General features: G+C 38.2%; 1 protein-coding gene across 6 annotated transcripts in view; it reads right to left on the bottom strand.

Annotated features, from left to right (window-relative positions):
• Positions 1 to 25,279, bottom strand: part of NSD1 (nuclear receptor binding SET domain protein 1) — a 135,695-nt gene that overhangs the window by 65,731 nt on the left and 44,685 nt on the right. For all 6 annotated transcript variants that reach the window (XM_032628023.1, XM_032628020.1, XM_032628019.1 and 3 more), the window contains 3 exons: positions 19,324 to 19,459; positions 10,570 to 10,742; positions 5,757 to 8,328 (listed from right to left, as the gene is read on the bottom strand). In XM_032628023.1, coding sequence (XP_032483914.1) covers positions 5,757 to 8,328; positions 10,570 to 10,742; positions 19,324 to 19,459 — 2,881 coding nt within the window. The remainder of the gene's footprint in view (positions 1 to 5,756; positions 8,329 to 10,569; positions 10,743 to 19,323; positions 19,460 to 25,279) is intronic.

The raw sequence follows: 25,279 nt of genomic DNA on the forward strand, positions 1-25,279 counted from the left end.
GGCCAGAAGACAGTGGCATGATATATTCAAAGTGCTATAATTTAGGGCTTCCCTGGTGGCACAGTGGTTGAGAGTCCGCCTGCCGATGCAGGGGACACAGGTTCGTGCCCCGGTCCGGGAGGATCCCACATGGCACGGAATGGCTAGGCCCATTGGCCATAGCCGCTGGGCCTGCATGTCCAGAGCCTGTGCTCCGCAATGGCAGAGGCCACAGCAGTGAGAGGCCCGCGAACCACAAAAAAAAAAAAAAAAAAAAGGCCATTAGGCAGCAACACCAAGGCATATAAAATAAAAATAGCTGATAAAGGTAAATATATAGACCAATACAATACTTTAATACTATAATGGTGGCATATAAAGCACTTTTATGTCTGATATTGAATTTAAAAGACAAAAACATAAGAAATAACTATAATTATAAAACTATGTTAATGAATACACGTAATTTGTGACATCAATAACAAAGTGGGAATGGGAAGATGTAAAAGAGTTTTTTGGTTTTTTGCGGTACACGGGCCTCTCACTGTTCTGGCCTCTCCCGTTGCGGAGCACAAGCTCTGGACACGCAGCCTCAGCGGCCATGGATCACGGGCCCAGCCGCTCCGCGGCATGTGGGATCTTCCCGGACAGGGACATGAACCCATCTCCCCTGCATCAGCAGGCGGACCCTCAACCACTGCGCCACCAGGGAAGCCCCAAGAGTAGAGTTTTTGTACACAATTGAAGTTACATTGTTACCAGCTCCAAACAGTTTGCTGTAACTATAAAATGTTTTATGTAAGCCCCATGGTAAGCACAAAGAAAATGCCTACAGAAGATAACATCAGAAAGAAATCAAAGTATATCAATATAAAAAAATCAAAGAAATACAAAGGAGGGCTGCAAGAGAGACAGAGGGACAAATTAGCTGCAAAACAGAAAACAATTAAAATGGCAATAAGTCCATCCCTGTCAATAATTTATTTGAATGTAAATGGGTTAAAATGCTCAATCAAAAGACATAGCGTGGCTAAATGGACTGAAAAAAACAAGATGCAACTATATTCTTTCTACAAGATAACATCACCTTAGATGTAAAGACATCTAGTAGACTGAAACCAAAAGGATGAAGGATATTACATGCAAACGAGAGCAGAGGTAGCCATAAATGGAAAAAATAGACTTGAGCCAATACTATCTCTAGAAGCAAATAAGGACATTATATAATGATAAAAGAATCAATTTACCAGGAAAATAAACAATTATAAACATATTTTAAAAGATAACAATCATAAACAATCAAAAATAAATATGTATGTAACATCAGAACACACAAATATATGAAGCAAACAGTAACAGAAATGAAAGAAGAAACAGACAGTAAAACAATAACAGTAGAGTTTAGGGACTTCTCTGGTGAAACAGTGGCTAAGACTCCACGCTCCCAACACAGGGGGCCCAGGTTCGATCCCTGGTCAGGGAACTAGATCCCATATGCATGCTGCAAATAAGAGTTCCCATGCCACACCTAAGAGTTCCCATGCCACAACTAAGGAGCCCGTGAGCCACAACTAAGACCTGGCATAACCAAAATAAATAAATAAAAAGAGCTTAAAAATATTAAACTTTAAAAATATTTAAACTTTAAAATTAAACTTTAAAATATTTAAATATAAAATATTTTAAAATATTTAAAATATTTTAAAATATTTAATATTAAAAATATTAAACTTTAAAAAGAGTTTAATATTCTGCTTTCAATAATGAAGAGAACGACCAGACAGAAGATCAATATGAAAAACACAGAACTTGAACATCACTGTAGACCAATCTGACCTAACAGGCAAATACAGAACACTCAACCTTATAGCAGCAGAATACACATTGTTCTCAAACACACAGGGAACATTTTCCAAGACAGATCACATAATAGATCACAAAACAAGTCTTAACAAATTTAAAAATACTGAAATCATACCAAGTTATCTTTTCCAATCACAATGGACTGAAATTAAAAATGAAGAGCAGTTGGGAAATAAAAAATTCACAAATATGCGGAAATTAACACTCTTGAACAACAAATTGGTCAGAGAAGAAATCTCCTCCCTCAAATCAGAACATACTCTGAGATAAATGGAAACAATAACACAATATACTAAAACTTACGGGATGTAGCAAAAAGAAGTACTAAAAGGGAAGTTTACAGCACGAAGTGCATACATAAAGAAAAAAGACCTCAAATCAACAACCTAACTTTACACTCAAGGAATAAGAAAAAGAATAAGCACAAAGTTTATTTGCAAAGGGAAAGAAGTAATAAATATTAGAGCAGAAATAAACAAAATAGAGAATTTTTTAAAAATACAAACAAAACTAAGAGTTTGTTTTTTAAAAATCAACAAAATTGACAAGCCTTTAGCTAGATGGAGAGAGCGAGGGAGACACAAATAATGAAAACCAGAAATTAGAGAAGACATTTCAATGGAAGCCACAGAAACAGAATTTTAAGAGTCTACTATGAACAATTATACGCAAACAAATTGGATAACCTACAAGAGTTGGATAAATTTCTAGAAACATGCAATCCACCCAGACTCAATCATGAAGAAATAGAAAACCTGTAGTAAGGAGATTAAATCAGTCATCAAAAACTTCCCAAGAAAGAAGAGCCCCAGGATCAGATGCCTCCACTAGAGAATTCTACCAAGCATTTAAATAAGAATTAATGCCGAGCCTTCTCAAACTCTTCCAAAAAATGGAAGAGGGGGGAGCCAGACAAATACATGTTAATAAAAAAATTTAAAAAAAAAAGACATACCAATATCCCTTATGAACACTTACACAAAAATTCTCACCAAATTAGCAAACTGAATTCAACAGCAGCACTTTAAAAGGATTATACACCATGACCAAGTGGGACTCATTCCTGGGATGGAAGGATGGTTCAACATACAAAAATCAATAAATGTAATACAACACATTAAAAGAAGGAAGAAAATCACATGACCATCTCAATTGATGAAGAAAAGGCTTGACTAAATTCAACACATTTTCCTGATAAAAAACACTCAACGAGGAACAGAAGGAAATAATCTAAAATAAAGGTCATTTATGAAAATCCCACAGCTAACACGACAGTCCATGGTGAAAGACTGAAAGCTTTTTCTCTAAGATAAGGAACAGGCTAGAATGCCCATTCTTGACACTTCTATTTAACACAATACTAGAAGTCCAATTAGGCAAGAATTAGAAATAAAAGGCATCCAAATTGGAAAGGGAAAAGTAAAATGATCTCTGTTCAGAGATGGCATGACCTAATGTAAAGAAAACCCTGAAGATTCCACAAAAAAGCTGTAAGAATAATAAATGGATTCAGTAAAAAAATCAACATTCAAAACTCACTTGTGGGACTTCCACAGTGGTTAAAAATCTGCCTGCCAATGCAGGGGACACAGGTTTGAGCCCTGGTCTGGAAAGATTCCACATGCTGCGGAGCAACTAAGCCCATCCTCCCCAACTACTGAGCATGTACTCTAGAGCCCATGAGCCACAACTACTGAGCCCACGTCACAACTACTGAAGCCCACGCACCTAGAGCCCATGCTCTGCAACAAGAGAAACCAGTGCAATGAGAAGCCCGCGTACCTCAACGAAGAGTGGCCCCTGCTCACCGCAACTAGAGACAGCCCACGCACAGCAACGGAGACCCAACACAGCCATAAATAAATAAATAAATAAATAAATAAATAAATTTAAAAAATCAGTTGTTTCTACACACTAATAATGAACAATTCAAAAAGGAAATTAAGAAAACAATCCCACTTTTAATAGCATAAAAAAGAACAAAAACACTTAGGAATAAACTTAACCAAGGAAGTGAAAGAGTTGGATACTTAAACTATAAAATATTGCTGAAAGAAATTAAAAACACAAATAAATGGAAAGACATCCTGTGTTCATGGATTCAAAGACTTAACATTAACAAAATGTCCATACTACTCAAGCGATCTTCAGATTCACTGCTCTATCAAAATCCCAATGGCATGTTTTGCAGAAATAGAAAAAAGACATCCTAAAATTCACACGAAATCTCAAAGGACCCCAAATAGTCAAAATAATCTTGACAAAGAACAAAGATGGAGGACTCACACACTGTGTTTTCAAAACATGTTACAAAGCTACAGTAATCAAAACAATGTGATAGGACTTCCCTGGTGGCACAGTGGTTAAGAATCCACCTGCCAATGCAGGGGACACAGGTTCGAGCCCTGGTCTGGGAAGATCCCACATGCCGTGGAGCAACTAAGCCCGTGTGCCACAACTACTGAGCCTGCACTCTAGAGCCTGCGAGCCACAACTACTGAGCCCAAGTGCCACAACTACTGAAGCCTATGTGCCTAGAGCCCGTGCTCTGCAACAAGAGAAGCCACCCAATGAGAAGCCCATGCACCGCAACGAAGAGTAGCCCCTGCTCGCCGCAACTAGAGAAAAGCCTGCGTGCAGCAACAAAGACCCAACACAGCCAAAAAAATAAATAAATAAGTGTAATTAAAAACAAAAAAAACCAATATGATATTACCATGAAGACAAACATAGATAATGGAACAAAATAGAGGGCCCAGAAACAAACCCTTACATGTATGGTCAAATTATCTTTGACAAGGGTGCTAAGACTTTACAATGCGGAAAAGATAGCCTCTTCAATAAATGGTGTCATACAACAATGTGCATACAGTTAATACTGTAATATACACTTTAAACTCGTTCAGAGGGTGAATTCATGTGTTTTTTACCACAATAAAAATAAAGCGTTGATACACATGCTAAGTAAAAAAAAAACAAAGTACCACATATTGTATGATTCCATTTACATGAAATGTACAGAACAGGCAAATCTATAGATTGGGGAGAAATGAAGGGAGATTGATAAAGGGTACAAGGTTTCTTTTTGGGGTGATGCAAATGTTCCAAAATTAATCATGTTTATGGATGCACAAGTCTCTGAGTATACTAAAAAACCACTGAAGTATATAAACTTTCAACAGGTGAATTTTATGGTCAGTGAATTATGTTTCAATAAAGCTGTTAGAATCTACTATGGTAAACAACATTGAAAACTTATGTTTAAGGAAAGGCAGTTTTATCCTCAATAACAATATTGTATAATATTATATTTTGAAAGACTCCTGCTGTTTTCCCTCTGCTGCTAAGGAAGGATACCCTGGTACTTCAGATTTTTAAAAATTTATTCTCAAACCCCATTCCAGAAGGGATGCAAGACATCTAAGGCCTTCAAATAAGTACTACAGAACACTTACATTTTTTCAAAAGCACATCCCCTTTGTCTACATAACAGGAGGACCTTCCTTAAGTTGTAGTCCAAGACAGCCTGACGTTCATTAAAATCGATTTGCTTTCTGTAAACTAACTAGATTTTAGTCTTAGGCTCAGAGCCTCTCAAATACTTACAATACCAAATTGAGTCCCCAAAAGTTCACAGATTGAAAAAGGTAGGAAATGGGGAGCAGGAACAAAATGTTCTTGAGACTTACTAAAAGCAAAAGAAAAAAGAGCTTCTTGGTAAAACAATTTCTGAAAGTATATGGAAACCTGGTCCTCAAAATTCAGATCCTTCTACATAAAGTCCTTTCTTCTCTTCAAGTGATAATCCTTCCCTCCCAACTTACACTTAGGCCTTCCATGAAAACAGACCAACTTCAGAGGGGTATCATTATCACTTCCTCTAGTCCCTTTCTTTCACAGTCAGGAGTCCTTACCTGGTTCAGGGAGCTCAGGCTGAGGGGTCAAACTGGGAATTCCTGGCTCCTTTTCCACCTCTTCATTGCTGGCACTGGATTTATCACAAACTTTCAACCGTGGCCCAGCTGAATCTAAGCAGTCGGCATGATTTGGATCTGTCAGTGCATCCTCTAGTATGTTCGTCGAAGGAGGAGGTCTCTGTTCTGGGAACTCATCTCCCTTCTTTACAGGGTCAGCAGGAAGCAAGACCCCAAAGGCACCCTCAGAGTTTTCTTTCTCCCTAAATCTGTTAGTGCGCTTACGAGGTTTAGTGCGCCTTTGGTTTAAACGCTGCCACCGCTTTTTAGGCACCACTTGATTTACACTAGTGGGTTCATCATTCTCACTAATCATTTCAGACTCCAGCTCTGTCCCTTTTCTGTTTTCAAAAGAGGGGTCTTTTTCAGGAACTTTATCAGGGTCAGACTGGTTGACTTTATTATCAAAATTAACACTGGAAAAATGGGTACCATCTTCACTTGTTAAATGGCCCATTAATTGAAGGGGTTCTTCTTTACCAGGGTCTTCTGCCTCACCTCTGGAGGAGCTATTCTCTGAACCCCTACTCTCTCTGTCTCCCTGCAGTGCAGCCTCAAGAGTCACAGCTGGAAGCTGGTTCAGTTTTCTTTTGCGCTCTGTCTTTAAGGCTTTACGGTTCACTGTGTTCTTTCCCACCTGGGTTGAAAAACCATCTCGTAATTTGGATGGCTTTGATCGACCACAGTTGCGCCTAGTAATACAGTTTGAACGATTTTTGCCAGAAGCAGGGAGGTCTCTTTTATCGGACACCAAGCCAGATAGGGAGGTAGATAGCTCCCCAGACAGTGCAGAGTCACCCCCACTAGGGCTAGGACGGACTGGATCCTGAGTGCCATCTCCATTTTTTTCTGAATTGTGAGTGGAACCTCCTGAAACCAAGACCTTAGAAGCCCCCACAGGACTACTGGTAGAACAGTCCCCAAGACCAGGACTCCGATAAGAGACCAAGTTCTGAGCAGTCATTAACCGTTGCTCCTTGGTCTTACTATCATGCATATCTTTCAACATCATTAGTAATGTACTGAATTTGTAGTCTGGTTCAATAGGTATATGATTCTGACCAGAGGCAGAAGAAAAAAGTAATGGTTTTGATGGCTTTGACATTCCGGAGTCACTGACATCTTCACTTAAGGATCTATAAGAGAGTTCTTTCAACTCTGACAGAACGTGTTTCACCACTGCTGTTTCTATGTCACTCGAATCCCTGGTTTTCTCATGCATGTTGCTCAGTAGTTTTAGCCCATCCACTTTCCCACTTTTGGAAATGCTGGCCAAAGGAGAGCCTTTGGTATCAGAAGAGCAGCATTTCAAACTGCAGTCCTCATCTGCAACAGGTGGTTCTACTACAACTGGGTTTTCTTTATGTTTGCACTTGATACTTCGGATCTTGGGCTGTTTGCTTTTCGAATGTAACAGAGCTTGATTTGTAGCCCCACCTTTTATTATTGAGTTCTCACTGGAAATGCTTGATGGTGTGTTAAATTTTGGAGAAAGACCATCATTTCTAAAATCTGATTGGGGTTTTCGGACAAGAGTTGATACTTTAAGATCAGAGAGGTTAACCTGAGACGTCTCAGTTCCAGGCTCTACTGTCTTGGTACAATCCATCAAGTGGTCTGTGTGTGAGTTAGTAATGAGGGTCTTCTGCTTTGCTTTTACCTTAGTGTTCGTGGCAGGATACCTAGAATACTTTACCTTTTCATTTTTCTGCACAGGTAACATGTTCTCTGTTCTATCGAAAGCATCTGCAATTTCAAGGACACTGTTATCAGACTCTGAACTATGATCTACGGGATCCAGATCACTGCTTCCATCATCATCAGAAGTGGTACAGATACTAATGGAATCACTTCGCTTTTCTTCATCACCTGCTCCAATATAGCAGAGCTGCACTTTTGAACTACACACCAGACCTCGCTGGAGTTTCTTCTTCTCCCCAGAACGTTTAGAGAGCAAGGCACCCTCAGACAAGCCCAGTAAAGAGTCACAATTTGAAGTCTCAAATTCTTTCTTTGCAGTGTTTTTTGCACAAGAAGAAAATAGGAAACTTCCTGGGGCAGAGCTGGGCCCTGTGAGGCTGTTTGCTATCCGGGAGAGTTCATTAGAGGCCTGCTTATCAGATACATCCCCAGAAATAAAGTTTAGGCCAAGGTTCTCTGGAATCTTTCCCCTCCGTTCTTCCTTATGTGCTTCAAATTGCATGTGGCCCTTTTTCACACTAGTCCTTTTTGGATTATCAGAGCTCTTTCTGGCTAGAGACTTAGCACAAGGTTTTTCCTTCTCATCTGCAGAATGTTCAGAGTCAAAAGCCAGAGATTTCAAGCAGCCATTAAGCAACAGGTCATGTTCTGATTCAGGGTCATTTGTACAGTCCTCAAACGGCATATCCTCCTCACTGTCCAACTTGAGTGAACTGGTGACACACTTTCGGTTCTTCGACCCTTTGGGAACATCGTACTGCTCAGCAAGACCAACACTGGCTTCCCATTTACTCAAAATTTTCTGAGGAACCTTAAATTTAAAGAGAAAAAGATTATCACTAGTCTAAGAAATAGAAGGGGAAACAGGCAGATGATCAGTGAACACCTCTCAAATCAGAAGCTTTTCCAAGCCTTGTGCTTCTTCAAGGCTCTTTTATGGGACTGCCAGGTGGTTAACACCCACAGTTCACCCAGAACTTAGCTAATGGGGATTCCTCAACACTAACTTCTACCACTAAGATCTATCACTGGAGAAAGATTGATCCCATAAACCCTCCACTCCCCTTACCATTAAAAGCACAAAAGAGGGCACCATAAATTAGACTACAACATTACATTACTAATCAACATTATATTACTAAATCAAGGAATAACCAGACCACTCCTACTTACCCCTCCAACCTTAGAATAAAGATTTCCTTCCTGACTTATGAAGGCCAAGCACTTGCTCAGTTACATAAAAGAGAAAGCAAAAGGCTAAAGAAAGGAGATGCATGTGGAAAAACTAGGACTGGAGAAATGAGTAAGGCAGACCTGCCCTAGAAGAAATGAAATTTGGAACTCTGGTTATCACCAGGTCCTTGGCTAATCAAGATTCTTCTATACATGTTACATACAATCTGGATTATAAGGACTTCCCTGGTGGTGCAGTGGTTAAGAATCCGCCTGCCAATGCAGGGGATAGGGGTTCGATCCCTGGTCCTGGAAGATCCCCCATGCCGCGGAGCAACTAAGCCCATGTGCCACAACTACTAAGCCCGCACGCCACAACTACTGAAGCCCGTGGACCTAGAGCCTGTGCTCTGCAACAAAAGAAACCACCACAATGAGAAGCCCGCATAGCGCAACGAAGAGGAGCCCCCACTCACCACAACTAGAGAAAGCCCGCGCACAGCAACAAAGACCCAACGCAGCAAAATAATTAATTAATTAATTTTCTTTTAAATCTGGATTATAACCAAGCAGTGTCCTGGGCTTAAACATGTAGTCCAGAGACATCAATACACCCTGGATGTATGACAAGTTACATATGCTCTTTTCTTGATTCCTCACAGCATAAGGACATTGAGGCTCTGTGAAATATACCTAATTTTCAAGACTCTTATTTCCCTCCCTGGCTTCATACAATAAATATCAGTCAAGGTTCTATCAGTTAGTGTTCACAAACACTTTAATACTTGTGAAAGGTCATGTTCTGCTGACCATGTAAAAATTAAGGCCACTAGACAGGAAGCCTCCTCTTATAAAGCAATAAACTGATCATCTGGTTTACTTTACACACAAACACACACCCATTGACTTTCTAACTATGACCATAGTAAATCAATTTTCCAGAACCTGAAAGCCCTAGAGAACTCCTCTGAAAAGGGGGTTGGTTAATCTACATAGTTAAAGGCTTGACACAAAAATTCTGACACCTCCCCACCACCAACCACCCAAAGTATTAGAAAGGATAAAGTTATCCTCTTCTATTCTATCCTAACAATAGCACACACTAGTTGTTTCAGAGCATCAGACGTATGACATACAAAGCATTTATTTCTAATCCTCACAACAGTTTGACAAGGTACATATTATTACATTAGTTTTACAGAGGAAGGAACTCCAGTTGGAAATAGCAGGGACTGCATACTGACTAAAAATTATCCTAACTGTGATTCTTATAAAATAGTCTAAAAGTCTGAAACACAAATCTAAGAGGAACTATTTCCTCTTCTAGAATAGACTATAAAGGAGTATCAAAAGAAACAGCCAAAACTTTAACACATCACGTAAATGAAACAAGAACATCACGTTCTTTATTAAAATATAACCAGGTTTGAAACTGCTTAAGCCTTAACACCACACACAAAAACCAAAACAACAAACAAAACAAAAATGTTTAAAGTCTTATCTTTCTCATTTTTAAGAGAAATAATTAATCCAGAGAGTGAAAAGTAGAATATTTCATTTTGATGATCATTTTCTTCTTACATCAGATATAACCAAAGATGACTGATCATGCCTTTTTTTTACTATCACATCTAAGTGACATGGCAGAAGTTAACTGAAATCATTTCTCAAAAAATTGAGTATAAATATTTGGAAGGCTAGCCCCATCTCATCCCTGCAAAAAAACTTGCTTTCTGCCAATTTTCTCACCAACATCCTACTACCAAAGGAAATAACTTATATTCCAAAAATATAATACTTCTTCCTTTGATTGATCCTGTAAACCCTCCCTACCTACCCCCAAGAAGATAATTTGAGAGGCTTTTTTTTTTTTTAATACCTTATGCCTATATCCTTTTTCTTTCTGCTTCCCTCTTCTCCTAAGGACAGGTAGCTCTTCAAATTGATGTCTGCCTTCAAACATGACGATTGCTTTTCCAGCCACCCAGGCTCTCTCAGAAGGATCTCCAAAAGCCTCCACGTAGTACTGTCGATAGGGCCTCCGGTTGGAAACTAGATAAAAATAAAAACCACAGTGTCATTGCTTTAAAAAATTGATATTCATCATCAAGAGAACAGCCACATAGCAGTGGCCAAAGAAGCCTCTTTTCACTTAAAACTAAACTAAAATAAAAACTCAACAAGCTAAAAAACCTACAGAACAGGAAACTCTGAAGTAGGTCAGATAGAAGGTAAATTTTCAATTTTCAATTTATGTGACAAGAAAATGGTTAAGAGTGTAATGAAAGAATTTAATGGTTTGGTCTGATGATATGCTATATATTCCAAACCAGTTGGAGGTTGATTAGCTAATCATATAACAAATTAATATAACTAAGTTTTTTCTACCATTAATCTATAAAATTGTATACCCTCATTACCAGAAATCACAAAAGGCATATGATAAGCCACAGCATCACAAATATAATAATCAACAAGAACTAACCACCAAATAAACTCTTAAAACATGCTAAAATACAAGGAGGAAGAAATGTTTCAACACCATGCCACGTATGATGTGCTAACATTTATGACATAGCTACTCTGGGCAAGGTACTATACTAGGTGCTTTGCATGTATTCTTCACAACAATGAACTCTAAAAAATAAGTAGTATAATCTCCATTTTATAGACAGAATAATAAATCCAACGACTTCAGACAGAGAAAATTCAGAGTGAAACACTGGTTTTGCAGAGAAAGTGAAACTTGATATTTCAAACTACAGAAATTTTTTTTAAAAAAGGAAATCTCAACAGCTCCCTCCCCACCAAAAATCCACTTATTCTATAGTTTCTTGGCTGTCCAAAGTTCTATGCATACAATTACCAAAAATAAAAATACAAATCTCATCCAGAAAAGATTATAATCAAATTTACCTAGTATATGTTATCTTCTACACACTTACCATCTTTGCATTTTTCATACCAGTAAAAAATGTCACAAAAGAAATATAGTCAGGGCTACACAGGTGTAATGATTTGTCTCTATTTAGAAAAGGAAATCATTTTATATAAAAATTCACTTTAACTCACACTGAATTACAACCTGGTAAAATTTTGTATTGTATATTTTAAAAACAAGTTCTGTAAAAAAAAACAAACAAAAAAACCTGAACTCCTTAGTCTCTACCTACTAAATTAAACACTTCAATAGAAACCACCTATAAAGGGGGATTAAATGTGTGTATGTGTATACACACACACACACACACACACACACACACACACACAGAGGTTCTTAAAGTCAGTCTGAAAAGTAAATCATTCTCCCATAAATAAGTAAATTCAACTAACACAGACTGAACATTTATGACGTCCCAGCACTATACAGAGGACTGAAAAGAACTCATTGCCTGGTGGGTAAGAGATGTACAGTATAAAGAGATTACAGTAAAACAGCATGCTAATTGCGATAACATGACCATTCATTTTTTTAAAAATTTTTCAAGTATGTCTTGAGTACACTACATTTTACCATTTGATAGTATCTATTGGTGATGGCATTTTTTAAAATTGAGATATAACTGACGGATAACATTAGTTTCAGGTATACAACATAATGATTCGGTATTTATATATATTGCAAAATGACCCCCACAATGTCTAGTCAACATCCGTCACCACACGTAGTTATAAAAAGATATTTTCTTGTGATGAGATCTTTTAAGATCTACTCTCTTAGCAACTTTCAAATATACAATACAGTATTAACTATAGTTGCCATGCTGTACATTACATCCATGTGACTTATTTCTTTTATAAATGGAAGTTTATAACTTTTGACCCCCTTCACCCATTTTGCTCCTCCAGTCTGTTCTCAGTATCCATGAACTTGGTTTTGTTTTTTCAATTTTGGTTTTTTTAGATTGCACATATAAGTAAGATCATACAGTATTTATATTTTCTCTGATTTATTTCACTTAGTAAAATGCCCACCAGGTACATCCACGTTGTCACAAATAGCAAGGTTTCGTTCTTTGGTATGGCTGAATAATATTCAATTATGTATATATACCACATTTTCATTACCTATTCATCTATCGATGGACACTCAGTTGTTAACATTCACTTTTTTCAAAGTGAAAAATCATTAACTGGAGGACAAATGGGACACCTGAGCAGAAAATTTAAAGGTAAACAGTTTGTTGAGGGGAGAATTCCTATATAAGTGTCCAGAACCCTCAAAGACATGAATGAATAAAACGAATGAAATAGCTAGGAACTGCAAGTAGTTCAGAACACTAAATCATAAAGTGGAAGGAAAGGGAAACTAAGCAGGTAAGCAGTGGCCAGACCTGAACAGCTTGGATACCATGTTAAGAGTTTGACCACTGGGACTTCCCTGGTGGTCGGTGGTTAAGACTGCGCTTCTAGACACAAGAGGGAAGAGATATGGGAACATATGTATATGTATAACTGATTCACTTTGTTATAAAGCAGAAACTAGCACACCATTGTAAAGCAATTATACTCTAATAAAGATGTAAAAAAAAAAAAAACTGCGCTTCCAACACAGGGGGCACAGGTTCAATCCCTGGTCAGGGAACTGAGATCCCATGTGCCACACTAAGACCCTCCATGTTAACAGTTTGACCATTATCCTGTTGGCCCTGAACCTCATTTAAACTGTGGAACCACAGGCTCAGTTTTCCATCTTAGAAAGATAAATCTCCTTGACCTCTGAATAACACATTTAACAGGAAACAGAGAGGAAACTCAGGAGACCAGAGATTACCAAAATAGTATATACTCAAGATGACTAAAACCTAAACTAAGGTGGTAGCAATGGGAATTAAAAGAACAAAATATGAAAGATTTTTTTAAGAAGACAAATCAAAAGGACTAGATATTAATTAAAAGTCAGATAGAATATGACCACCTAGAGGGGTGGGATAGGGAGGGTGGGAGACGCAAGAGGGAAGAGATATGGGAACATATGTATATGTGTAGCTGATTCACTTTGTGATAAAACAGAAACCAGCACACCATTGTAGAGCAATTATATTCCAATAAAGATGTTAAAAAATAATAATAATTAAATTAAATTAAATTAAATGTAAAAAAAAAGTCAGATAGAAAAGATACTTGAACACCAATGTTTACAGCAGCATTATTCACAATAGCCAAAAGGTGAAAGCAACCCAAATGTCCACTGGAGGATGAAAGCATGAACAAAATGGAACATTATTGAACATTATACATCAATGGAATTATTGAGTCTTGCAAATGAATGATACACGTAATACAACATTTACCAGGGACTGAAGGTTATTGTTAAATTGTTAACAGAGTTTCAGTTTCGGAATATGAAAAAGTTCTGGAGATGGATAGTGGTAATAATTGCACAAAAATGTTAATTTACTTAATGCCACTAAACTATAAACTTAAAAATGGATAATATGATAAAATTATGTTACATATATTTTTTACCACAAAAAAATGTCAGATAACAATTGGTAGTAAGGATATAGAGAGATTAAAACCCTCATCCAGTGCTGATGAGAATGTAAAATGGTACAGTAGCTTTTCAAAACAGTCTGGCAGACCTAGCTCTTCCACTCCCAGGTATTTATCTGAAGAACACAAAAACCCTAATTCAAAAAGATATGTCAGCTTCCCTGGTGGTGCAGTGGTTAAGAATCCACCTGCCAATGCAGGGGACACAGGTTCAAGCCCTGGTCCAGGAAGATCCCACATGCCGTGGAACAACTAAGCCCATGCACCACAACTACTGAGCCTGCGCTCTAGAGCCTGTGCACCTAGAGCTCGTGCTCTGCAACAAGAGAAACCATGGCAATGAGAAACCTGTGCACCGCAAGGAAGAGTAGCCCCCACTCACCACAACTAGAGAAAGCCTATGTGCAGCAACGAAGACCCAACACAGCCAAAAATAAATAAATAAAAATTAAAAAAAAAAAGAAGTCAGGGAATTCCCTAGTGGCCCAGTGGTTAGGACTCGGCACTCTCACTGCCAGGGTCCAGATTCCACCCCCGGTTGGGGAACTAAGTAAGATCCCACAAGCTGGTGCGGCCAGGGCGGAGAGTATGAGTGAGTGAGTGAGTGAGTGAGTGAGTGAGTGAGTGAGTGTGTGTGTGTGTGTGTGTGTGTGTGTGTGTGTGTCTCAAAAAGTCAAACAGAGTTACCATTAGAGCCAGCAAGTCCACTCCTGGGTATAAACCCAAAAGATAGGGAGTGTATGTCCACATAAACACTTATACATGAATACTCTCAGCAGCACTGTTCATAATAGCTAAAAAGTGGAAACAGTCCAAATGCCCATCAAATGATAAATTTATAAATAAAACATGTATAATATTTCATACAATGCACCCTGGAGCCCGCACACCACAACTAGAGAGAGAAAAACCCGCAGGCCACAACTAGAGAGAAGCCCTCACGCTGCTGCAACAACAGATCCCGTGTGCCTCAAGGAAGATCCTATGTGCCAAAACTAAGACCCAACGCAGCCAAAAAAAAAAAAAAAAAAAAAAAGGAATGCAGCACTGATACATGGATAGATCTTAAAAACATTATGTTGAGTAAAAAAAGTAGTCACAAAGGACATATTATATGATTCCATTTATATTAAATATCCAGAATAGGCAAATCTATAGAGACAGAAAGTCGACTACTGGTCGCTTAGGGCAAAGGGGTACGGGAGGTAAAAAAGATTAGGGGGAAGGTAGGTAAAGGACATGGGTTTTCTTTTCTTCCTCCTCTTTTTTTTTTTTTAAATATTTATTTATTTATCTGGCTGCGCCAGGTCTTAGTTGCAGCACTCAGGATCTTTGTTGTGGTATGCAGCTCATAATTGTGGCACGTGGGCTATTTTAGTTGTGGCATGCGGACTTCTTAGTTGTGGCATGCATGCAGGATCTAGTTCCCTCACCAGGGATCGATCCCAGCCCCCTGCATTGGGAGCATGGAGTCTTACCCACTGGACCACCAGGGAAGTCCCCATGGGGTTCTTTTTGGGGTGGTGAAAATGTTCTAAAATTTACTGGTTACACAACTCTGTGACTTACCAAAACCACTTAATTGTATACTTTAAAGGGGTGAATTGTATGCTATATGAATTACATCTCAATAAAGCTGTTTTAAAAAAAGGAAAAAGACTTAATGGTATAGGACACAAGAAGGAAGAAAGGGTAACTACTTGGTATTTGGTTTAAGTGACTAAGTGGCAGTAATTTATTCACTAAGGCAGGAAATGAAAGAGAAAGTACTGGTTTGAGGAGGAAAATAATTAGGTCAGTTTTAAACAAGCGGACTTTAACTGCCTGAAGGACCTCCTGGTGAAAGCTTCAGGTATAGAGTTGGGATGCAGATTTGAAGCCTGGGGAAACACTAGCACTGTGGATATGAATTCAGTTTACTGATGACAGTTAAAACTCAAGAGTTAATAAGGATGAAAAGAAGGAGAAGGAGAAGGAGGAGAAGAGAACATGAAAGTCAAGAACAAGATAGATAGTTACTACGAGGAAGAATTTTCCTGCACCAGACAACCAAAAAATTAAAAACTAGTATCCACTGTATTACCAGGTCACTAATGACTCTGCTTAGAACAAGGTTAGTGGAATAAAAGGAGAGAATGAGAAATTTCAGTGCGTTCAGAAACGAGTGGCCATCTGGAAGTGGAGAAAGTTGATGATTCCTCCAAGAGTGGTTATGAAGGGAAGGTGTCAGGAAGACAGAGTCATGGGTAGGAATTTTAGGACAATAGGTTTATTCAAATATTAGTTCCCTTCAGTACTATAAAGAGCCACACTAATTCTATGCTCTAATAAACCAAGTTAAGAAGAATCTTTTTAAAAACAATTATTAGGGAATTCCCTGGTGGTCCAGTGGTTAAAACTCCACACTGCCACTGCAGGGGGCGTGGGCTCCATCCCTGGTCAGGGAACTAAGATCCCACATGCCTCACGCAGCAGCAAACAACAACAACAACAGCAACACTCTAGTCACTATCAATACCATGTTCTCCTGGTATTTCTCTTCCATCTCTGATTTTCCCCCATCTCTTTTGCACACTCAAGTCTCCTCCTTACAGACCTCAAATGTTGGCTTGCTCGGAGCCACCTTTTATCTCACCGTATGTTTTATCCCAAGGCCATCTCATCCATGCCCTACCCATGGCTTTGACTAATATCAACAAGCAGATGTCACCTCCAAGTTATATATGTTCCAGTGCTCTCAGTAAATGAGAACACTATGTATGTACTGGTAAAGCTAAAAACTTGGGAACCAGCCTGAGGTATAGAAACCTTAGGCTTCATTCTCCCTCACTCCTCATTATCTGTCCATTAGCAAATCATATAGATTTTATCTCCTAAATAGTTCTTCATTCCCTGTACAGATTATACAACTATAATCTCACCATAATCCCTGCAATGACCCTTTTGATTATCTCCTCTGATTTGTGTCCCTCTCCAAATCATTTTCCACACTGCACTCAGAGTGAACTTTAAAAAACACAAATCAGATCACATCTCCCTCTGCTCATAGCTCTTTAATGGTATCCTATTGTTCTTAGGAAAAAATACAAAATTGTTAATGAAGTCTACAAAATGCTGCATGATTTGACCCATATCTATTTCTCCAGCCTCATACTGTACCACCTTCCATCAGTCTATGGGCGGCAGCCCTTTCAGGGATTGAACATATACTACTTTCTGTGCTTGGAACCATCTTTTTTCCCTGGTTAATTCCTACTTGTCCTATCAGGTCTCAGATCAAAGATAATTTTACTAGCAAAACTGGCCCTGACTACCCCTGAACCAAAAGTCCAGGTTAGGTACCCCCACTAATATCAGTGACTGTACATCAATATTTTGCCTTGAACACACCTCTCAGTTAACTATTTGTCTGATTACTTGCTGGTACCTTCACCCTTTACCTGGACTCTAATTATACACAAAGGGAAGCAAAATGTTTTGCCAATTACTGGATCCCAATACCTAGCACAGTACCTATAGAATGTACTTATTACTTATTGAACAAATGGCATAGACCCAACTAGTGCATATAAAGAATATCACAATGAGTAAGAAACCATCAGTCTCACAGGCATAGGAAGGGTAGAGGGGGAGGACTAAAAGAATTTTCTACTAGTAGAATTTAAATGTCCAAACAGGTCACAAAGTTTGATATCATTTTCTTTAAACAGTGAACTATAAAGGTCTTCGGGCACTTCACTATTAATATTCAAAATATAAAGTAAAATCCAACATACTACTTTAGGCAAGTTATCCTACAGATAGACATGAATACATGAAACACAGTTATTATTTAGAGCACTGTTTTGTACGAACACAAACACACATGGGTATGTGTATACGTATGTATTTTATGTGTAATCTTTCTAACACAAGATTAGAAACAACCTAAATATCCATCAACAGGGGAATGGTTATATAAAGTACACCATATTCAAAAAGAGGAAAATTATAGAGCTGTTTAAAAAAAAAAAAAGTTTTCAATGGAAAAGTCTCCAAAAAGTGAAAGAAGTGAAAAAACTGTAGAACAGGGGCTTCCCTGGTGGCACAGTGGTTAAGAATCCGCCTGCCAATGCAGGGGACACGGGTTCGAGCCCTGGTCCGGGAAGATCCCATATGCCGTGGAGCAACTAAGCCCGTGTGCCACAACTACTGAGCCTGCGCTCTAGAGCCCGTCAGCCACCACTACTTAAGCCCACGCACCTAGAGCCCGTGCTCCGCAACAAAGAATAGCCCCCACCCACCACAACTAGAGAAAGCCCGTGCACAGCAATGAAGAGCCAACACAGCCAAAAATAAAAATTAATTAAATAAATAAAATTTTTAACCACCCCCCCCCCCAAAAAACCTGTAGAACATACATACAATATGCTATGTTTACGTTAAATTAAATCAAAGGGGGTAGGGAGATGAAACTATATAGTTGGATTTACATAAAGGAAGTCTAGAAAGAAACATTAATAACAGCTGGTTACTTTTTGAAAGGAGAGGTAAAGAGTGGGGCAGACCAGAGATTTTTTTAATCTTGCACGTATATAACCAATTTAAAACCTAAAACACATATATTAAAACTACAATAAAATCACAAACTATCTTAACAGAAAAAAGGGAGCTCAAAATGAAGTTTGAGCCCTTATCTTATACCATTTTAAAGTTAAGACACGTAAGATTTATACAGAACAACCAAATAAGTAACAAACTTTATTAACTATAGAGAATAGTCTAAATCAAGACTTTAAAATTCAAAATGACTTATAAGCAATCTTTATAACTGTTTCAGCTTTAAAACTAACAAAAATGATACAAACCTGAAGACTGAAGTAGAAAAACATAAATATACTGAAAAGTGATTCTGGACAATGTAGACTTTAGCTAATAAGCCTAACATTTTCTGGCATCTACAGATAGAATAATTGAGAATTTTTAAATCATAGAGTAAAATAAAACAAACCTTAAAAAAAATCCAGAAAAGATAAAATACATAATAACAATTCATTAACAAAATGCTCAAAGGTAAGAATGAATTATTACTAACGGAAACTGCAAGTTGATAATTCCATACTGTATTTTATCATGTATAATCAACTGCAAGTATTACCTTTCATTTTTGAGTGTGTGTTAATCAACGGATCAGAACAAATCCTGCAGGGCCACCAAGGGCGTCTCTTGAATTTTGCCCAGATGAGATCTCCAACTTCATACTTCAGTGGCGTAGCCTTTTTCTTGGGCTGACACTTGAGACAGACAAAACATGGGGCATCAATAAAAATCAGAACCTTTTGAAACAACATATCATCTTTCCACTAGCCTTCTGAGAAAGCATTACCAATGAATACTAGATGAAAACACTCCAGCTTAACCACAATTACAAAATAAGTACAATTAAAAATTACTGTCTTAACTATTTATAACACAGCGCTTTATAAAGTCAGTAGTAGCTCTCAATTTACATTTGCTTTACATAAGTAAACTACCTACATTCTAGGAAAATAAATAAGCTATTTCAAATTTTTAAAGAGCTAAAAACTGAAATAATAGATAAACAGAATCATCCCAAGGAAAAGATATCTTTGCCCAAGTCCTTGGATCACAACACAACAGGGGTGGGGGGTGGGGGGTGGAAGAAATTTAACAATGTCAAGAGACTCTGATACCACTACATATGCCAACTTTATCTCAATAAACTGGGGGAAGGGGAGACTGTGGTCCCTTCTGCAGGTGATACTCTACATTCTTCTCAAACACAGACATTCTTATTAATTAATTTACAATAATGGCCTACTGAAATAATCCTGAAAGCTACAGGCTAGATTCTGGCAATGTCAGCACAACTGACATATTTCTCCCAGGACATGCAAGAGAGGCTGCATCCAGAACAGTACACTGCCCAACTCCAAGGGATACCATTCAAGCACAACACAATATGAATCAAGCTCCCTGGACATATCCAATGCAGAGACCCTGGCTGCATCTTTTCTCCAAAAATAATACCTAATTAATCTGCAATCCAAATGCTTCCATCTCAGCTCTAAACCTATACCCATGCCTTTAACACCGCATCAACAGTACAGAGGTCTCCTGCCCTGAGAGGAAGATGGCTTTGTGTTTAGTAGGACTGAGCTCCCCCAGCAGCCATAAACCACACAAAGGAGTTCACATGTGCTGAGCTGTTTCTGGGTAGCTAAGAGCAGCACCTAAGGTACTTGGACAAAGGACAACCTACTCCATTTACTCCAAGGGGGCATACAAATATTATGATTTTCTATAAATGCTATGTCCTAAAAAAGGCTTGGTGAGTTCCTCCCACAGACTCAGTCGTCCCTCCTTAATGCCTAAAACAGTACCCACCTAGTACATATTAAGTGTCCAATAAAGAATATGCTGAATGAATTGACTGAAATCATTCAAATAAAAATGATGAGTAGGGCTTCCCTGGTGGCGCAGTGGTTGAGAGTCCGCCTGCCGATGCAGGGGACACGGGATCGTGCCCCGGTCCGGGAAGATCCCACATGCCGCGGAGCGGCTGGGCCCGTGAGTCATGGCCGCTGAGCCTGCGCGTCCGGAGCCTGTGCTCCGCAACGGGAGAGGCCACAACAGTGAGAGGCCCACATACCGCAAAAAAAATAAAAATAAAAAATAAAAAAAAATAAAAAAAAAAAAATGATGAGTAATACCTGGGGTTCAAGGATATCAAAGTATTGGGCTCAATTCAATGATTTATAAGTTATCATTCAACTTTAAGACTGTGCATTCAGAGAGAAGTAAATCTCACAGAATACCCTTATTGAAAATAGTGTCATTAGTTCTTCACGTATATAGAGTTACTCGGAAATGAGACAGAAACTACAACTTTTAAAACATTTTTTTTGAAAAGCAAGCCCCAAGGGGCCATTTTTGCCTGTTATCATTCTGTAAGTTATCAGAAAAAAAATTACTTCAGAGCTAGTTGGCTTTGAAACTTTAAAACCATGATACCAAGATGGGATAGAAAACTCTTTTACATGCCCCTGTACTGAAAACTACAATTTGAGTAGGTTCCCATAAATTTCTGATATAATCTGATTTGTAATCATTTATTTGGCAATCATTGATAAATATCGACTTGCTTATTTATCTGAGTCCTAAACGACTTTAAATATACTACCATTTACTTGATGTCTGCTATATACCAGGCACTGTTCCTCCTTTAATCCTCTTAAGGTAGATACTATATTATTACTCCTATGTTACTATATGCCTATAGTCATATAGTTATGTAGTAGGTAGCAGAGACAGGATTCAAACCTGGGCAGTCCAACTCAGGATCCCAAACTCTCAACTACTAACCCAATAACAATAAAACCCCATGATTATTACATGCTTTATGACAAATTCAGCCATCATCAATCTATAACATGATACTGGTTCTGTCTTTGCCATATATTACTACTACAAAGTAGTAATATATCAGGAATATATCAGTGATCAGGAAGTAAAGCCAAAAAACACAAGGCTTCAATAACAGATGGATAAGAAAGACCATGAGTGGCACTGCTTAAAGCCAGAAGCCACAGAAGCACACAAAGCAGTAATGAGCTGTCTTCTGACTCTATCACAAATTGTGTCACCTTAAACAAGTCAGTTAACTCAGCATCAGCACCCTAAGACATAATAAAACCAGGAAAGAAACACTTGCTCTACCACGAACCATGAAAATGAAAATAACTATTAATTCTACTCCTAATATTTTAACCCAAAGGAAATAATCCAGAAAAGTAAAAGAACTGTAAAAAGATATCTAAAGCAGTTATTTATGACAACAAAAATTTAACATCCTAGACAACATATGGAATGAGAGAAAATATTTGCAAACAATGTGACTCTATATTACAAAATATACAAACAGCTCCTACAACTCAATGACAAAAAACAAACAACCCAATCAAAAAATGGGCAGAAGATCTAAAAAGACATTTCTCCAAAGACATACAGATGGCCAACAGGCACATGAAAAAATGCTGAACATCACTAATTATTAGAGAAATGCAAATCAAAACTACAACGACGTACCATCTCACACCAGTCAGAATGGCCATCATTAAAAAGTCTACAGGGACTTCCCTGGTGGTGCAGTGGTTAACAATCCGCCTGCCAATGCAGGAGACAAGGGTTTGATCCCTGGTCCGGGAAGATCCCACATGCCGCAGAGCAACTAAGCCCGTGCGCCACAACTACAGAGGCTGCACTCTAGAACCCGCGAGCCACAACCACTGAGCTCGCGTGCCACAACTACTGAAGCTCACATGCCTAGGGCCCATGCTCTGCACCTCCACAACAAGAATAACCACCGCAACGAGAAGCCTGCGTACCACAAGGAAGAGCAGCCCCCACTTGCCACAAGTAGAGAAAGCCCACACACAGCAATGAAGACCCAATGCAACCAAAAATAAATAAATAAAAATAAAAATTGGAAGAAAAAAAAAGAATGGATCAGATTCTACATAAATAATAATAATAATAATCCGCCTGCCAATGCAGGGGACACAGGTTCGAGCCCTGGTCTAGGAAGATCCCACATGCCACAGAGCAACTAAGCCCATGTGCCACAACTACTGAGCCTGCGCTATAGAACCCGGGAGCCACAACTACTAAAGCTCACACACCTAGAGCCTGTGCTCCACAACAAAGAGAAGCCACCACAATGAGAAGCCCATGCACTGCAACAAAGAGAAGCCACCACTCACTGCAACTAGAGAAAGCCTGCATGCAGCAACAAAGACCCAATGTAGCCATAAATAAATAAATAAATAGTCTACAAATAATGAATGCTGGAGAGGTGTGGAGAAAAGGGAACAACCCTCCTACACTGTTGGTGGGAATGTAAATTGGTACAGCCACTATGGAAAACACTATGAAGGTTTCTCAAAAAACTACAAATAGAGTTGCCATATGATCCAGCAATCCCACTCCTGGGCAAATATCCAGAAAAAACTCCAATTTCAAAAGATATATGCACCTCAGTGTTCAATGCAGCACTATTTACAATAGCCAAGACATGGAAGCAACCTAAATGTCCGTCGACAGATGAATGGATAAAGATGTGGTATACATATAAAATGGAATTCCATGCAGCCACAAAAAAGAATGAAGTAATGCCATTTGCAGCAACCTGGATGGACCTAGAGAAAGACAAATATCATATGATATCACTTATATGTGGAATCTAAAAAGTGATACAAATGAACTTATTTACAAAACAGAAACAGACTCACAGACACAGAAAACAAACTTACAGTTACCAGAGGGGAAAGAGGGGGTGGATAAATTAGAAGTTTGTGATTAGCAGATACAAACTACTGTATATAACATAGATAAACAAGGTCATACTGTATAGCACAGGGAACTATATTCAATACCTTGTAATAAACTAAATTAGAAAAGAATCAGAAAAAGAATGTGTTTGTGTATAATTGTATCACTTCGCTGTACACCAGAAACATAACATTGTAAATTACCTATACTTCAGTTTTTTAAAAAAAGTTAACATCCAACAAGGGACCTGTTAAACAAATTATGCTGAAAACTCCATGAAATATGCAAAGTGCAGATGAAGTTAAGGAATACTGAAAATGTAATACACAGCCACACATATGATATACCAACTATTTAGAAACGATGCCAAAACTATGATAAAAAAAAGTCACTGAGAAACACAAATAAAAAATAGTTTCATTAAATTAAAGGTATCATGGGTAAAGATTTTCATAAACCTGAGACATTAATTTCCTCCTTACTATTTAATTCATTTACCAGGATGATCAAATAAAACAATATATACAAACTTATTGGGGAAAAATGTCTACACAAATACATATTATTAATGAACAGCAACATCCAAATCCAAGTGACCTTAGTATATAAAAAATTAGAAACAGGCAAGAAGTCCAGACCAAAGTGAGGCTTCCAAACATGAAAATAGAGAAAATAACAACAAGGGAAAATTAAAGGTGGAAAAAAAAGGAATATGACTCTTCTCTTCAGAAGAGCTTAAAAATCTCACATGGGAAAGAAAGACCCCAAAATAACTCCTTGTAAAGCCCATAATTCAACTAAACACCTGCATACAAAGCTCAACAAGAAACACAAAGATGAATTCCTGATCTTAAGGCACTTGGAGAATATCAGGGAAGACTAGAGTGAACAAATGTCATCTGAGCTTAGACTGGCCGGATGGGCACATTTCAGAACAGGTTTCCCTAGTATCTCTGTATGTCCAGTTGGATGAAACATATTGGTGCTAAATCCCTGGTCAGGGAACTAAGATCCCGTATGTCTGCGGGGTGTAGCCAAAAACCAAATTTTAAAAAAATACAAAATTTAAAAAAAAATGTTACACTAGAAAATGTTTAACACAAAAGAAGGCAGTAACAAAGGATTAGAGGAACAAAAATACAAGACATAAAAAACAAAGAGCAAAATGACAGATATCAATCCTACCTTATCACTATTTACATAAAATGTATATGGATTTAAAATTCAAAGGCAGAAATTGACAGAAGAGATTAAAAAATATTATACAACTACACTGTCTAGAAGACACACTTCAGATCAAATTCAAAAAAGGGACTGAAAGAGGATGAAAAAGAAATAACATGTCAACAGTAACACACGGAAGGAAGTAACAAAAGTGGGGACATAAGTACTGATCCTATGGAAATAAAAAGGATTATGAGAGCAGTAGCAACAGTTGTACACCAACAAATAGGATAACTCAGATGAAACAGACGAAGTCCTAAAAACACAAAACCTACCAAGACTAAATGACATAGAAACAGAATATGTGAATAGACCTATAACTAGTAAGGAGACTGAATCAGTTGTGAGCAATCAAAAAATCTCCCCACAAAGAAAAGCCCTGTAGGGACTTCCCTGGCGGTCCAGTGGTTAAGGTTCTGTGCTTCTAATGCAGGGGGCGCGGGTTAAATCCTTGGTCTGGAAACTATGGTCCCGCATGCCGTGAGGCGTGGCAAAAAAAAAAAAAAAATGCCCTGGACCCAGTGGCTTCCCTGGTAAAT

This window comes from Phocoena sinus, chromosome 3 (assembly GCF_008692025.1).
Source record: "Phocoena sinus isolate mPhoSin1 chromosome 3, mPhoSin1.pri, whole genome shotgun sequence".
Lineage (NCBI taxonomy): Eukaryota > Metazoa > Chordata > Mammalia > Artiodactyla > Phocoenidae > Phocoena > Phocoena sinus.